Raw genomic sequence first — 17650 nt, 5'->3', positions numbered from 1 at the left:
TCTCTGTGCAGTCTTGGTGTTCTTGGAACTTCTTTCTGAAAAATGATGGAGGCAGAAGGAAAGGCCTAAACGAAGTTGCTGCTTTTGGGAATTAGTTTATTAATCCGAAGCTGTGAGGCAGAGTTGCCTTCTCCCATATCCACCTATCTAAACTCTCTCTCTCTTTTTTTTTTTTACAAAACCTGGTCTATGTGAAGGGAACAAGGACTTTTAGGAAAGAAATCCTCTAAGTAACACCTAATGTTTTTATTGTGTTTCGTGCCAAGTGAAATATTTTATTCTCTGAGGACTCCTAAAGCCCATGATTTCAATTTGAAAGAGACTTTAGGGTCTTTGGCTACTGTTTAATTGGTAAGGCTATAGCAAAGTAGTAAATTCAGAATTTAGTTATAGGGTCTCCCCTTCAGATCAGTTTTTCTCTCCTCCTATCAGTGAAACTAATGCACTAGCAATCCACCTGGTAAAGAGATCCCCATAAGGATGCAGCAAATCTACATTACTGAAAACTACAACTATAATCTACCTCAGCATTGTATAGGATTTTATTTACTTTCTTTTGCTTATTTGTTTAATAACACTGGACATTCTGTTTCCATTTAATCAGGATCAGAATCAAAATTCAGCAGGCTCTTAAAGGAAACCAGATACCAACAGTCAAAGACTTCCGAAGTTTTTCACGAAATTACCAGGTTTCCAAGACAATGACAGCCCCATGGTCTGAGGAACCTTTCTCGGCAAAATTGGAAGGAAATCTGCTGTTTGATCCAAGCAGCTATATAGCTAAGGAAGCCATGCTGAAAACAACATTAGAGTTATTTGGGCTGAAACCTCTGGATATATTTGAGGTACAGCAGCTTTTAAATGCTTTTTTCTCCCTTCTTCATGCTTATTTTTTTCTATTCTTTATTAATACTGACATCAATGTATTATGTTATTTACTGTTTTATTTAAATATCGCATTGGAGCCAAAAGCTCTCAAAATAGGATATAGTTTTAAAAGACAAACTTATATAAAAAATTTACCCAACAGACATAGGCTCACTACATTACAGTTTATCAAAATATATTATAAATGGTTTCAGGAATCAATTGGCATAGGAATAAAATTGCTAAATCTGCAGCTGTTATGACCATGCTAGTATCTTGATATCAAAGGACAAGGTCTCTGTATGCACTTATGACCAAACACAACCCCAGTGAGCCATTAATTTTACATTTGAAATCTCCCATAAAGCTGAAGTCATTGTGTTTGTTTATTTAGGCTGCAGCCCAATAATCAATTATCTGGAAATAACTCACTTTAAAATCAGTAATAAATATGCTTAGAACTTAAGTCACCATCAATCAGAAATCTAATACTATTATCCTCCCCTTCTACAAATGCACAATTCGTTTGAAACAATTCAAATTTAAACATTGGAAGCCAATGAACATGTAAAAGGTGAAGAAAACCACAGACAAAAGGAAACCAACGACCAAAAATCTAACAAGTAAAATACTCCAAGGTAGCCAATAGCTTTGTGCTGTTATAACAGCTTCACCACACTTCTTTCCTGAACAAGACTGCATTTCACTGGGAAATCTACTAAAGCTCTAAAATTTGTATTTCCACGTGGAAAGAGCAATCTGTCTTCCAGAAGCCTTTCTAAACAGATGCTTTTGCCAAGAAACACCTACAGAACTGCCACTGAATATTCAGACAAGTTAACCTGGGCTTTCCAAGTGAAACCACTTTTCTTTTCATTTGTTTGAACAGATTGGTTTGGATGGCAAAAACCTAGAGCCTACAGTAGAAGCAATGTTTGGGCCAGGAGGGTTTTTCCCTGACGCTGCTACCAAAGCTTTGTACTGGGTTGATGGCAAAGTACCAGAACAGTTTTCCCAAGCCCTTTTTGATTATTTTGGATACTCCAGGGATGGAAGACAGGATCAGGTATATGACTGTTTTCTTCATATTTCTGTACCGTTAAATTTTAGAAATCAACATTAGAACCTCTGTAGAATATTTGGTCAAGTTCAGTGCAATGCTGAAATAACTGATTTACTATTAGGCTCAAAAGCTGACACACTTACTGGAGAATTAAGTTCCTCAGATTACGTCTAAATAGATACGCTTAAGATTAGATATAGTGCTTATTGAATGCTGAATTTGTATTTCCATAAGTATCTTTTCAGTTTCCCTGCAACATAGAAATAGCATAAATAAGCCATAGGACATCATTTGTAAATGTCCTGCTGTAGGGTGATTCCTTGAATGCCCAACTAAATTCTTTTAATAATATAGACAGTTTTCATAGTCTAATGTTCCTTTTCTTATGTGCTCTCATTATATCAAATGTTCAGGCATAAGGCAGAACTCAGGTTGATAGTATATATCCTAGCAGCTGAAGTTCCTTGAGAAAGAGTGAGGTGTTCAGCTTTTGAATTGTCCCCCTAGTCTTTGCCCTTTTACAGCAGAGATTTGTCAGCAAATCTTACGAGCTGACTATATTTGTTTCAAAGTACTTTAAAAAAAAAAAACTTTGAGAAATTGTGCAGATTAAGCAATAGTTGAAGCTTCAGACTTTTTCTACATGTAGATTAAATAAGATTTATTTAAAATGTGATTCTCGATCAAAGCTGGCCTAAATTCTTTCTTCGAATGAGATCAGAAATCCCATAGTTTGATTCATTGCTGGTTAGCTATCAATATTTGTGAACTCAGATATTTGTTTAACAAAGGGGGGGGTCCCCTTTTTCTTGCTTTCTCAGGATATTATGAAAGGAATCCTGCTTAATTTTGAGAAAATGGTTAAAGAAATCTCCAACAAACAAACACCTGATGTCAAAGCCTACTTCAGAATCTTCCATGAAGAAGTGGGATACTTGCAACTCAGTGATCTTAAGGTGTTGGGAAATCTGATCCTGAAAAGTTTTAAAACGTTGCAGACTATTCCTCAGAAGGTAAGTGTTCCAGATACTAAACAGTACATTCTACCCTCCATTTTTCTTTCCTATTCATTATTCAATCAAATTAACCACTAACCATTACCATTATACTCAAGAGACAGAGATTTTGGCTTAAGTCTGCACCCTTTGGTTTAAGTCCGCATTCTGTGCACCCATTTAACCATGAAAAAACTCATAGAATTCAATGAGATGTCCTTCTGAGTTGTGTATAGAACTGCTGAGAGAGTCCAATTAAATAAAAACGATACCTTTTATTCTGGATTTATTTCTACCTTATAATCAACATTCCCTGGAAGCTGGATAAGAGTGGGCAGTATGTAAGCACATTAAGAGTAAAATATTTGCTTCATGGAAATTGGATTGCTGAAGGTGAACAGCTTTTGTTTTTAAGTAGTAATCATTTATGGTGTTGAAACCTGAGAACCAGACTAGATGAGATGCCATTCATACTATTACAATTTGCGGAATGTATTTTAAAAAGTGAAAAGCAGACCTGGGAACCTGATCTGGATACCAAACTATGGGATGGGAAGGAGTCTTAGGCTTTTTGCTTTCTATCGGGGTCTATGTGAACCGAACAGGAAGTTTTCATTGGAACCCAAAAGACAGTTTTCCTCCCAGTGCAAATAGAATGCAAAGGGGAAGCAATCTGGAAGAGGATTCAGAGCAGGAACAAAAGACTGATGTCCCCTTATCCTCCCACTATCCAGATTAGCACATCCCTTCCATCTGTTTGATGCTTATTTGTTAAAAAGACATTTATTTTGACCAATTATCGCATTATTCCTGCCTTTTTCCATGCAACCCAGAACTTTAGAAGGCTGGCAAAAGAGGGTGTTTTTTTTAACATACTGTGTACATTGCTTTTGTATTGTTTTCAATGTCGTACTAGAGCTATCCCAACTGATGTGGAATAGCTGTTGTTGCAGGGGTACTTTTTGTTGTAGAATTTTTACAGAACTAGTTATAGAAGGCATTCATACTAGGAGATTGTTGCCATGCAAATGACCATGTCCACAAAGTCTTTAGTGGTCACCAGATCATGGAGATCTCCACTCCCAGCATCCCAAACAATGAGTCATGCTACTGGGGGTGGTCATAGGCAAGATCTGGAAAGCTGCAGGTTCCCTGCTGCCAAGTTACACTTCTTGTTCAATACAGAAGCAGATGCATGATTCCCCTGCTCCCAGTAAACATTAAACTATAACATTTTTAAAGGAAAACCAGCAGAGGGAAGCAAACTTCCTCTAATATCACCTATTTGCTTTGATTTGGAGACATGTTACAATCCTGAGATATATTTGAACGAGGTTTAATAGAACTAGCTAACCCATCAATTATTCCTGTTATTTTCCTTGTTTGTACTTAGAAAGGTGAAGTCAGAATCCTCCTTGAGTCCTTATTCAGTTTTCAAAGCTTGAAGCTAGAGAAACTCCTTAGAAAGGATGCAAATGTAACACATACTTTTTCTATCTATTTGCCTGCAGATTGCCCAGGCCATAACACAGGGGTCTGAGAATGATCTCATGATTCACTACATCTTCATGGACAATGAATTTGAGCTGCCAACAAGTGCAGGACTGCAGCTGCAAGTAGCTTTGTCTGGAGTAGCCACTCCCGGAACTAAGCTTGGAATGAGAATTTTGCAGGGGAATGTGAGTTTCGTTTTCAGACTAATTTTAAAGTTCCTTGAACAAGCTACAATGCAATAGATATGAAGTGAAGCAACTGGTGAGCTAGTGCAAAGAAGAGCCACAATTTCAGGGGGCTCTTGTTACTTTTTGCAATGCCCCCCTTAATTGCAGGGGTTACAGGGGTTTGTGATCTGCCTAAAATCAGGAGGAGCTTTTAGAGTACAATTTGGGGCTTTCATTAATGGCTTACCTATCTTTCCTCTACACTGGAAGCAGCGCTGCATGGTGGCAAAGTCTAATGTTACAGCGGAATTATGATGGTCCTATAGGAAGGTACTTAATTAATGTTCCTTAGTTGAGTTAAAGTACATTACAAATTGTTTTTCTGTGGAGTCTGTGTTGGAGTTCCATATACAGGGAAGCACTTCCAGGGGGTAGGGAGGGGGGAACTATTGAAGCTCACTGATATATAGCTTAGGCCCAGGTTATCTCAGAGAAAATTTTTCTTGTATGAGCTTCATAATTTACCAAAATTGTCAGGCGAGATTTATCTTTGGATATCACCAGCCCGTCTGCGGGTGATATGAGACCTGGTTTTTTCAGTCATGATTCCTAGATTGTAGAATACACTCCTTATTAGGGGTCTATTTTCTATAGAAGCCTACAAGGGAACCTTACAGACCTGTCTTTCCACTTGGATTTTATTAATAGTCAGTTAAAATGATTTTAATATAATATGCTTTAATATGTTATTTTGTTTTAATACATTTAAATTGTTTTAAATTTTAATGCAAACTGGCCTAAGTTGTTTAGAAAAGGGAATATAGAAAAGAAGTAAATAAATATTTCATTGTATAAGAAATACAGCACTGAAGACTACACTGACTTTGAAATGTGCTTGTTCTGAGCTTAAACGGTTCCAACATATGAAAATCAGACTTTCGGAGAAACACAAATAACAAACAATGTTTTGTAAATCTGCTTCAGGATATGAAATTTATTGTCTGTCAGCCTGGTGAGGGAAATACACTATCAATAAGTAAACTTATTTGTAATACTATCAATAAGTAAACTTATAGAATCAGAATCAGAAATGAATTATTCTGGTTTGTCACACCATGAAAAGTGCTTGATGAAATGAAGTAAATCTGTGTGTCTTTTATGTATCCTGTAGATGCAAGCAGAGTTGGTTGTTAAACCATCTATGGCAGTTGAGTTTATAACTCATTTAGGAGTGAATATCCCCGAGTTTGCCAAAAATGGTGTGCAGATGAACACCAACATATACCATGAATCTGGAATCGAAGCCAATGTTGGACTGAAAGCTGGACACCTTAAACTCACCATCCCTGCACCAAAGGCCCCAATCAAGTTTTTCAGCATCAGGTATCATGACAGTTCTGTAAACTTCATTTTTGGTTCCTGATTTTTATAACATCATATTCTCCTATTCAGCCATTAAAACGTAGTGTGTAGTATAGGCTTTGTTCAGAGATGTTCTGCAATAATTTTTAGTCTGCTGTTACAAAAATAGTTCCTGGGTGTAATTATAAAACACTAATCTAGCCATTATCTTTCTTTACAAAGTGAAATTAGTCTGTGAATTGCTATAAAGTTGTACTTTTCTACCTTGCAAAGAATATGTTAAGAACTCTGAATACCTTGGCCTGGGACTATCAGTTTAGAGCTTTTAATTTGTTTTCTAGTCCTCCCTAGAAAGACATATAAACCAGATTCAAATATGACATATGGAAAGTTAATTATTTTCCAAGAGCAGGATTAGATTTGTGCAAAATATTTTAATTTATGATCATATAATATTTTTAATTGCTAATAGGTTGAGTCAGTAGAAAGAGAAAGGATCATCTATTCCCTTTTCCTTTTACAGCAATGTCGTGCACTTGGTCACCCCAACCCGAACTGAAGTGATTCCTCCACTGATTGAGAATAGAGTGTCGCGAATCTCTTGTTCCCCTTTCTTTACTGGTCTGAATTTCTGTACCAGAATAGAATATTCCAACGCTAGCTCTACTGACGCAGCACCTTATTATCCACTGACGGGGGAAACTCGGTAAGATGTCCCACTGGTCTTTCCCTGAATGAGTCACCAACTTCTCTTTGATCCCTCGATATTTCAGACCAAACAAATCCTTCACCAAAAAAAGAAAGCTCCTGGGACTGTACAGAACATGCATACATTCAGATAATGGTTTATTTTGCTTATTTTATTTTTCTTCTGGTACTAATGGGAAATGTTTTTTTGTGGGATGTCCTACTTTCCTTGGACTAGTGCACTGCTTTACTAATGGCTCTGACAATTAAGCCCCTCTTCACCATCCTGAAAGCCAGGAATCTATTTATAATGAACTCTTTAACATGCTGAATCATTTGCCCATCATCAATTTCTACCTTTCCGTGATATAACCTGAGAACAGACTATCCTGATGCCAAATATTTTATATTCTACTGTGAATCTTTATATTTTATCGCACCAGTCTTTACTGCAAGGATCTTTAGAGTTCTTTTAATATGATAATATGTATAGATAACTAATAGTAATTGATGTTCTATTTCCTTATCCTGAAAGCCTCAGCATTGTAGGACTTTGCCCTCATAATCTGTGCCACATGCTCTTTGATCATTCTGTGTATAAGTCCCACATACAAAACCGTATGTGTGTGAAGTTGGGAGTATATCATTAGAATGGCAGCTAAAATATAACACAAGTAGGAGAAGGGGAGGACAGGAATATACCACACACCTTATCAAAGTGAAGTTAATACTGCTAAATTTTCAAGGTCTTAACAGCTTTCACATGATATGGATCAGATACATATTAAAATACACCTTAATTAAAGTGTGCATTTTAAATACCTCTTAAATACTATTTAAATACATATTTGCGTATTTTCAAATAGATTTTGCAAACTAATTTATAAACAGGTAAGAATAGTTTTATGGGAGGAAGTAGCCTGAACCAGAAATAAGATGACTCCTTAAAACTATGTAGGACTAAAGGCTTATGAAAGTCCATATAAATTATGACTGGTTGTTATTATATAAGTCCAGATACTAGCCAATAATATAAACAAATCTTTTAGTATGCTTTGATTTTTTTTTTAAGATTGCATCACTGTTAAATACATCTTATCTTTTTTTTAATCACTATCAATTGGAGTTGTTTATTTTTACTGTGATATCTAAGTGGTAATATTTTTTTTCCATCTGGACTGTTATTCCATTTAATTATTCACAATTCACAGTGAGATATTATCTTCCCATTTTAACATAATTAGGTTTGAAATTGAACTACAACCAACAGGAAAAGTAAAGGAGTACATTGCAAGTGCTAATTATGAACTAAACAGAGAGGGAGAAGACTTGGTAGACACTTTAAAATTCACTGCTCAAGCCAAAGGTAAGAAAGCTGTACAATTTGTTTTACAGTAATTTACAATCTTCAAAGATTTGCCTAGTAATAAATCTCTTCTCTGACAAAAGTCTCAGAAATGTATAAAATCACTAGTTCTCCTGTCAACAGATCTTGGAAGATCAGGATGTGAGAAATCTTAGCAATTTTAAGGAAATCAACACACATCAAACATCTGTCAAAACCAAATGGGAAACTGCACCATGGATTTAATACTGGTTTGATTCATGGTCTAGGCTTTTTAATCAGCTACCAGTCATTGCATAGAACGATCAAGTGGTTTTAAGCACATGGAATGAATGCCTAGGGAAGGCTTTCCAAACAAAGATTTTCAGAATTTAAGATCTAAACCGAAAGACGTTTTCAACTGCACTGATGTTGGCCATTTATTTTTATGGAGCACATTTGTAATCCATATGTTATCATTCTATGTTTCAGGTGTAAAAGAAAGTGAAGCCAAATTGATCTTTATATACAATCGAAACAAGAAAATTTTGACCAGTGACTTCCAGGTCCCTGTTTTCAACATCAATTTTGGCACCAATCTCAGACTTACTGATTCTTCCAGTCAAGAAAGGAAAGCATATGCCTTTATCTTAGACATTATCAACAAGAAAAGCCCTGAAATTACCATTACAGGAAGACTGGGGTAATGCTACTTTCCCCCTCTAATTCTTGCAGAACTGATAATATGCAAATAGGTCTTTATATCTTAAGGAATATTGTGAATGCCCTATTGACTGCTGATGGTCGCGGGGGGGGGGGGAATCTCTATGGGCAGTTCCACTTGGCATAGTATCTACTCTCCAATCCATTTCAAGTGACTTGAAGTTCCTTGTACAATTGTTTTCACTTGTGTTGACCTTAGAACTATGAGAACAGGCAGAAAATAGTGTGACTAGGGAATGCTTTCTCCCACTGACTGATAAGAGAATGCCAGTATCATCAGTCAGTGTCCTATCTCCTGAACATTTAGAGTAACAAAAATCCCATCACCCACGCTCTACACAGAAAAGGGAAAAATCACTTTGCTCTCACTCCCAACCTTTATTTCCAAAACATTTCATGTTCATTTGTCTGGTCATTTTTAAAAAGCTATGTAGTAAGGCTAAAACAGCCTGGCCAGCAAGGAATTTTTTCTGCATATAAATGTCCATTGAAAATTGTGATGATATCATATGAATCTGTAGTTTTTACAGCAAGGCATTTTTCCCAGCAGCTGTAACCATATTTGCAGATAACAGAGTAAAGTCACTATACGTGAGTGGTAGGTTGCAGAGAGGAAAGGTGGAGTCCAGAGGCTGGGAAGCAGTGTACAAATTAGAGCATGCAGTTTATTAAAGGACTGAAAATCAACCAGGACAATTTTTTTTTTAAACAAGGATTGCGAAAATGGCTTGAAAGTAACTAGAAGGCTTAAGATGGAGTTTGTCAGTGAGGTTGCCTATGGAAACTACTGAGAAGCTCAGGCAGGGGAAGTAGAGTATAGCAAATGGGAATTCCAGGGTTGCAAAACAGATGTTGTAAATTGAACTGTTCTGCAGTCAAACTGGAAGAAAATTGATCTGACTGCTGAAGAGACACCATCACAGAACATAGCCATACATTGCTTGTGCCAAACTAACATGAATGCCTTGTATGGAAGAGCCTTGTCAGACTCTATGATTATACATTTTGCTTTTGTGGAAATAATTTGCAGTGTTGTCTGGATACTCTTTGAACAGTAATGTATTATGTTAGCACTGCCAATTCCAATGTAATTCCAGGCTGCAGAAAAAGTTCCTTGTGTTGATTTTGGAATAGAAAGATCTGAGACTCCTTAACATTAATCCTGTTCTCCAGTTTCTGATTCTGACATTGATTTTTAATGTACAGCCACACTGTTTAAAGCCCAGCATAATTATTGTTGTAGCTTATACCTTGACAGAGTTGGTAATATTTACACTTGTAAACTCTGGAATATCCAAGATTACAATGAATAAGTTTGTCACCCACTTCCCTAGCCATTCTGAAATTAAAGCATCAATGGTAGTATAAATGATGGTGATGTCTGTATTCTTTTTTTTTTGTCTTTTTGTGATTTGCTTTGACCAGCTATGTTGCTGGGAGAGAATCATCCATGGAAGCTGCGATCTCCATTCCACGCCTGCAGACTCAAGCTAAAACAGATGTGTCCCTGCATCAGTCAAGTAATGCAGTGATATTCCAGATTGACTCCTCAGCTACCTCACATGGCTCCTCTGTTTCAGAGAGGATTGTCTTGAGATATGGTAGGTTTCTTTCTCAAAATGAATGATTTTCATCAGCAAACCAACCCCCCGCCCCCCCCAGACTTTTGGTTCTGTGTACGCAGGACAAGACTACTCCAAATCACACCTCAGTTCTGGCCCAGCCCCTTCAGGAGTTGCCCACTGGAGGTCAACTCTTTGTAGCGACGTATATACAGTATAGAGAACTAGAGCACACAGGCCTGAAGAGTAGTTTAGGATAAACTCAGAATGTGTATCACATGCCTCTAGCCCAGCGGTTGAACATGTCCTTTGCATGGAATCTGTCCTTTGCATGAAAACTAGGATCTCTACCATCACTCTCTGCATTCCTCTCGTCTTTTCAACATACATTGCTACCTTCCCACGTCAAAGTAAATACCTATGTGGAAACTGATAGGATTTTTTCAATTTTGTAATCCAGATTCTCTGGGAATAATATGGGTCATTTGTTCTGGGTTTCAGATTCAGAAAAAGTGGAGGTGCAGTGGAACTCAGGCACGAGTGCTGCCCTGAAAAGAATGTCTGCCAATCTGCCTATAGACTTGACAGGTTATTCAAAGGCTCTGCAGAAAAGTGCAAATGGACTGCTGGATCGCAAAGTAGCGAATAGTGACATGACGCTCCGGCACATCACGTCACATTTTATTGTGGTAAGCAGATGTGTCTGTCATAGTCTATGCTTGTCAAAGTATCTGATACAGCTAATGATTTCAGATTATTTGAGTGTTCTACTTGTAAGAAGTTTCAGTATTCCCCAAGGAAGGTGTGAGGGAGTCAAGTAGTATTGCAGTCTGCACTTGGGAAAAGCAGGTGCAGTCAGGCAGAAACTCTTCCCACCCCACTTCCCTCACGCATTCATACATTCGCTCACAATTTTACTCACAAATATTCAAGCTGGTGTTCCAGCTGACTATAATAATTGAGTCACACCCTGGTGTGTTCAAGGATGTGCTGACATCCAGAGGCAGCCTCACCCCACCCGGGCCATTAGCTTGCAAAAAAAAGCAAACACTAAGACAGAGTGTGGAGGTGTGTAGGAGGAAAGGTGATAAGCAAATGGCATACAGAAGGGGAAGCAGAGGTGATGTGTGGAGATTGGCAGCTATTACAAGCAGGCAAGAGGACTATTAGTCAACAGCCAGGACCACAAGCTACAGTGAGCAGCACATCCTGGTGGGAGTCCTGCTTAGAGCTTTGTGGGGGAGCTCAGTAGCAACTAGAAGAGGAACAACCACAAAGACTGCACCTCATTCCAACCAGTGTAAGCACTTTTGGAAGGAGGCGAAGGTTGTCTGACACTTTACAGACTAATAGACTTTTGCTTGAACTAAGTATTAAGGACTGAGTATTAGAGACCTATTCTTTAATGGCAACATCATCTTGCAAGTCCTAGAAGGGTAGAGAGCAATAGTCTATTGTTGGGGAAGGTGGTGTGTGCTGCAATAAAGCATTGTGTACAGAATTGCTACACTGTGGTGTGTCCAGTCCTTGGAAATTAAAGCACCCTCACGGAAAGCCAAGGTCCAGTAAAGGCCAAGCATAACTTTGGTAGTGGAAATATAAGGGAGCAGGAAGTCAGGGACTATACAGTGTGGAGATGATGCAGTGGCTCTTTCTCCATGCAAATGGTAACTCAAATTGTTGCAGTACTTGTCACAAGGCAACCTAGTGTAGGTTTCTCTCTCATATTTTAGTTTCTCACATGATCCCCAGCAGTGTGAAAAGAAGTGGTGCTTTGCAGCAGTTTGCACACAACTGGAGAATGTAACACAGGACCATATTTCCACTGTTTTTAGCATTTCATCCCTGCTAGATGGGTTTGAACTGTCTGAATTGTTCCTAAACATAAGATGCTTGTGTTGTGATAAATTTACTATGATTTTTCAGGCAGCCAATACCTGGCTACAAAAGTCATCCGAAGATATTCCATATGCCCAGAACGTACAGGACAAATTAAATAAACTCCAAGAGCTTGATTTTCAAATCATGGAAGTAATCACAATTCCTGAAGAACTTTTCTTTAGAAGGTAAAGCAAAATATGAGATACCTTAGTTTATTTTGTCTGATGCTGGTGAGACACATTATGGTCTTGAAGCTATTGGGATTTCCAAGTTAGTCTTCACCAACCTGAATGCATCCAGAATTGTGGACTTCAACTCCCAAAATTCTGCAGCCTGCATAGACATTAATGAGCATTCTGGGAGTTGAAGTCCAGATAAAGAAAGCACTGAGGTTGGTGCAAATATATATTGCCTTAACAGAACAATATGAATAGTGGCATAGATTTTGATAACATTGCATAGGTTAGGTCATTGAGCAAAAAAGGAAAAAAAAATCTTTTAATAGAGATTTGGAAAAAAAAAATCCCTTCTCACCCATATGGGTGGTATGCGTCTTCCTCAACCTCAGGTCCTCTACCAGAGGCCTGGGATACTGTGCAGTATTTTGGCTGTTCCTAGCACTGCATTCTTCTGAACAGAGAGCTCTGAAGTTGCTCCTGGGATCTGCTGAAGCCACTCTCCCAGCTTAGGTGTCACAGCCCTGAGTGCCCCTACCACCACTGGGACCACTTTGGCCTTCACTTCCCACATCCTCCCTAGTTCCTCCTTCAGGCTCTGGAACTTCTCCAGCTTCTCATACTCCTTCCTGATGTTGCTGTCACTTGGCACTGCTACATCTATCACCACCGCTGTCTTCTGGTCCTACTACCACGATGTCTGGACGCTTGGCCAGTACCTGCCTGTCTGTCTGGATCTGGAAGTCCCACAGGATCTTAGCTCTGTCATTCTCCACAATCTTCTGTGGAATCTCCCATCTGGACTTGGGAGGGTCTAGCCCATACACTGTGCAGATGTTCCTGTACACAACGCCAGCTACTTGGTTGTGCCGTTCAGCATATGCTGTTCCTGCCTGTATCTTACACCCTGCCACTATGTGTTGGACTGTCTCTGAGGCCTCTCTGCACAGTCTGCACCTTGGTCCTGTCTAGTGTGGTAGACCCCTGCTTCTATGGATCTGGTGCTTAGTGCCTGTTCTTGTGCTGCTACGATCAGTGCCTCAGTGCTGTCTTTTAGTCCAGCCCTTTCCAGCCACTGGTAGGATTTCCCAATGTCAGCCACCTCAGCTATCTGTCGATGGTACATCCCATGCAGGGTCTTGTCTTGCCATGGCACTTCCTCTGCTTGATCTTCCTTCCATGTCTGCTGCTGCCTCAGGCATTCTCTCAACAGCTCATCTTTAGGGGCCATTTTACTGATATACCCCTGGATGCTCTGGGTTTCATCCAGGACAGTGGCTTGCACTCTCATCAGACCCCACCCTCCCTCTTTCCACCTGGTATACAGTCTCCGGGTGTTGGACTTGGGGTGGAAGCCTCCATATATTGTGAGAAGCTTCCGGGTCTTCACATCAGCAGCCTCCATGTCCTCCTTTGGCCAGCTCACTATACCGGCAGGGTATCTGATGACTGGCAGGGCATACATGTTGATGGCATGGATCTTGTTCTTCCCACTGAGCTGGCTCTTCAGGACCTGTCTTATCCTTTGGTGGTACTTGGTTGTTGCTGTCCTCCTTGCCTCCTCATCATGGTTCCCAGGTGTCTGTGGCATACCAAGGTACTTGTAGCTGGTCTGTATGTCTGCTATGTGGCCTGCTGGTAGTTCCACCTCATCAGTCTTAACTACCTTCCCTCTCTTTACTACCATCCGGCCACACTTCTCCAGTCCAAATGACATTCCAGTGTCTTCACTGTTGATCCATGTCAGGTGGATCAGTGAGTCGATGTCTCGTTCACTCTTAGCATAGAGCTTGATGTCATCCATGTAGAGGAGGTGGCTGATGGTAGTTCCACTCTTGAACTTGAGTCCATATCCAGTTCTTGTGATAATCTGGCTGAGGGGGTTCAAGCCCATGCAGAACAGCAGTGGGGACAGTGCAACACCTTGGTATATGCCCCACTTGATGGCCACTTGTGCAAGCTGCCTTGAGTTGACTTCCAGTGTTGTCTTCACAGTCCCACTGAGTTCTTGAGGAAGGTCCTGGGTGTCCTGTTGACTTTGTATAGTGCCAGGCATTCACAGATCCATGTATGTAGCATTGAGTCATAGGCTTTCCTGTAGTCAATCCAGGCTGTGCTCAGATTGGTTTGTCTAGACCTTAAGTCTCGAGTGACTGCTGTATCTATGAGCAGCTGGTGTTTGGAGCCTCTGGTGTTGTTCCCAATGCCCTTCTGAGCTGTGCTCATGTACTGGCCTATAAAGTCCTGCAGCTTGGCAGCTATGATGCCTGATAGGACTTTCCATGTTGTGGGGAGGCAGGTTATTGGCCGGTAGTTGGGTGTTGTTGTTCCCTTATTGGGGTCTTTCATGATCAGCACTGTCCTACCTTGTGTTAGCCAGTCTGGGTGGGAGCCTGCTGCTAGCAGTTGGCTCATCTGTGCTGCTAGGCGTTCATGCACTGCTGTTAGTTTCTTTAGCCAGTAGGTATGGATCATGTCTGGGCCAGGTGCTGTCCAGCTCTTCATGTTCTTGACCCACTGTTGGATGTCTGCTACTATGATGGTGACTGGTTCCTGCTCTGGGAGATTTCTGTGGTCTGCTCTCAGGTCCTGCAGCCACTTTGCACTGGTGTTATGTGTCTTCTCTTTCTCCCATGTGTTCTTCCAGTACTGTTCAGGGTCTGCTGTTGGTGTCTCTGCTGTTACTGTGTTGTTGCACTGCAATTGGGAGTACACCTTGGATGGTTTTTTGGCGAACAGGACATTTATCTTCTTGGACTCTGCTTCTCTAGTGTACCTCCTTAGCCTAGTAGCCAGTGCTGTGAGCCTTTGTTTAGCAGTCTCTAGGGCTTCAGATGGAGTCAGGCCCTTGTATTTTTTCAGTAGCCAAGTCTTATCCTTAATCTCCACACCCTTCTGTAGTTCCACAACTTGTCTCTGAGTTGCCTTGATCTTAGCCTCCAACCTCATTTTCCAGGAGGGGTATGTACTCCTGTTCTTCTTGATCATGTAGCCAAGCAACGGCTGTAGCGTATACTAGTTCATTGGTTTGAGTTATACTGGTGGTAGGGATTGTCGCGAGGGCTCTGTTGGCATCTTCTAGCATACTATCTGATGGTACTTCTCCACTGAGCCTTGGTAATCAGTCTTGAGAGTTGATGGTTGCTAGTTTATCCATGATCTTTTGCCTCATATCAGCTGCTGTGCTCTGTAATGGAGGGGGTGGCAGTGATGTTCCAGCTTCAGATGTTGGCTGCACCTCCATTTGTTCCTCCAGGTTTTCCTGAGTCTGGGATATAATGTGTAGTTGGTCTATCTCAAGTTGTGGGAGCAGCTTCCTCTTCACAATGTTGAAGCATTGGGTAACTAGCTGTTTCTCAGTCAGTGTGGATGCAGGTCCTCTGTCCATCCATAATTCCCTCACGCGTTTCATGTATCCCCTCTCATTAGGTCTGCTGTTGTAGTAGCATTCCATCAATTCCAGATTCTCTTGTCTCATCCATGTATGGTTTTGATCTTGAGAACATTTCATAGTTTAGGTCATTGTTGAGCAAAAAAGGAAAAAAACAATCTTTTAATAGAGATTTGGACATACATACATACATACATACATACATTCCCTTCTCACCCATATGGGTGGTATGTGTCTTCCTCAACCTCGGGTCCTCTACCAGAGGCCTGGGAGTTTGAGGGCTCTGAGCAGTATCTTAGCTGTTCTTAGCATTGCACTCTTCTGGACAGAGAGCTCTGATGTTGTAGCCATTTATTTATTTGTTTGTTTGTTTGTTTATTTTCTATCCTGCCTTTATTATTTTTATAAATAACTCAAGGTGGTGAACATACCTAATCTTCCTTCTCCTATTTTCCCCTAACGACCACCCTGTGAGGTGGGTTGGGCTGAGAGAGAGGGACTGGCCGAAGGTCACCCAGCCGGCTTTCATGCCTAAGGCAGGACTAGAACTCACAGTCTCCTGGTTTCTAGCCCATTGCCTTAACCACTAGACCAAACTGGCTCTATATTTATATTTATATTTTAAAGCAAGAGCTAACTGGATCTTAAGAGGTGTTAACTTCAAGAGGATTTTTTTCCAAGCAAGGTTACAACAATGCTTTGTAGTTACTGCTTTTGTTTGCTGTCTACTGAAATGGGCATATTTTGAAGAAGAGCAATGCATTTTTAAACTCACAATGGGTAATTTTGTGTTGCAGTGATGGCAAGATTAAGTACATTTGGAATAAGGAAAGTACTTTCATTACTATCCCAGTGCCATTCGGCGGAAAATCATCACAGGACATGAGTGTGCCCAAGACTATAAGAGCACCACCACTGGTGATGGAATCACTGGGACTAAATATGCCATCGCAGGAATATACAATTCCACAATTCACCATCCCGGAATCTTACACACTTCATGTACCTTTGTTGGGCACTTTTGAGATCATTTCCAACTTATACAACAATTACTACAATTGGTCCGGTTCCTATATTTTAGCTAACACCACAAAAAATACCTACAGTCTGAGATCAAGATACTTTATGAAAGCTGATTCTGTTTTGGAGTTACTTTCATATAATGTACAAGGTAAGCATCAGTTAGTGCTGTAAAAGCACTAAATTTTTAATTAAGCGCGTACTATGTTTTCATGTCAGTTCAGTGCTTCCCTGTCAAAAGTCACAAACTCTTTTCTCTGAACACAAAAGATCAGTATGAATGGTTTTAATGTCATATTTACACAGTTTAATTTAATGAGTCTCCCCCCAAGTGTAATAATTCTTACAGTTTGATTATTAGATTCTGAAAATGAACTCAACATGTTAAGTTTTGACTGTTCATGAAGAGAACTCTAGCAGCCTGGTGGCATATTTGCATGTACACTGACTTTTCTTTTACTGTATTATATTAACTGTATCATTGAAAAAAAAGCTGTATAATACTCTGAAAACTTATTGCAAATATTTTACAATGTTGTGTCTCACCTTGGAGCAAGGATACGAATCAGAAGTTACTATCATACAACAGAGATGGAGGCGGTGAGGTCTTGGGTCTGCCCAAGATCACCTTGCACTGTACTGTTGCCCTCTTTGTATTTTAAGTCCCAGAGGGCACAGCTGTTGTTCATGAGGGTTGACAGTTTGGGAGTTGTAGTCTAATACATCTGAAGGGAAGCAAGTGGAGAATGATTACATAGTTCATGTTATGGGTATAAATCGCAAGCTTAGGTTAGCTCCCTCTGTTTTTTTGATGCAGCAGTAAGGAGGAAATCAGACCTTTCCACCTCATTTCCTACTAATTATCTTTTTTCTTGATATTATGCCTGAATCCTTATTAGTTTTTAACCAATGGTTTAATAAAACAAGCCAGGTTCAGA

The 17650-nt window shown here is 39.9% G+C and overlaps 1 protein-coding gene across 1 annotated transcript in view; it reads left to right on the top strand.

Annotated features, from left to right (window-relative positions):
• LOC134505438 (apolipoprotein B-100-like) overlaps positions 1 to 17650 on the top strand; it is a 42530-nt gene that overhangs the window by 14064 nt on the left and 10816 nt on the right. Inside the window, exons 13-24 of the mRNA XM_063315131.1 lie at positions 605 to 845; positions 1757 to 1933; positions 2752 to 2943; positions 4437 to 4604; positions 5758 to 5969; positions 6472 to 6654; positions 7880 to 8001; positions 8452 to 8662; positions 10108 to 10283; positions 10746 to 10933; positions 12171 to 12310; positions 16490 to 16863. Coding sequence (XP_063171201.1) covers positions 605 to 845; positions 1757 to 1933; positions 2752 to 2943; positions 4437 to 4604; positions 5758 to 5969; positions 6472 to 6654; positions 7880 to 8001; positions 8452 to 8662; positions 10108 to 10283; positions 10746 to 10933; positions 12171 to 12310; positions 16490 to 16863 — 2384 coding nt within the window. The remainder of the gene's footprint in view (positions 1 to 604; positions 846 to 1756; positions 1934 to 2751; positions 2944 to 4436; positions 4605 to 5757; positions 5970 to 6471; positions 6655 to 7879; positions 8002 to 8451; positions 8663 to 10107; positions 10284 to 10745; positions 10934 to 12170; positions 12311 to 16489; positions 16864 to 17650) is intronic.

This window comes from Candoia aspera, chromosome 1 (assembly GCF_035149785.1).
Source record: "Candoia aspera isolate rCanAsp1 chromosome 1, rCanAsp1.hap2, whole genome shotgun sequence".
In the NCBI taxonomy this organism is placed as follows: Eukaryota; Metazoa; Chordata; class Lepidosauria; order Squamata; family Boidae; genus Candoia; species Candoia aspera.
The sequence above is the reverse complement of the archived record's forward strand: the minus strand, read 5'-3'. Positions and strand labels throughout refer to the sequence as shown.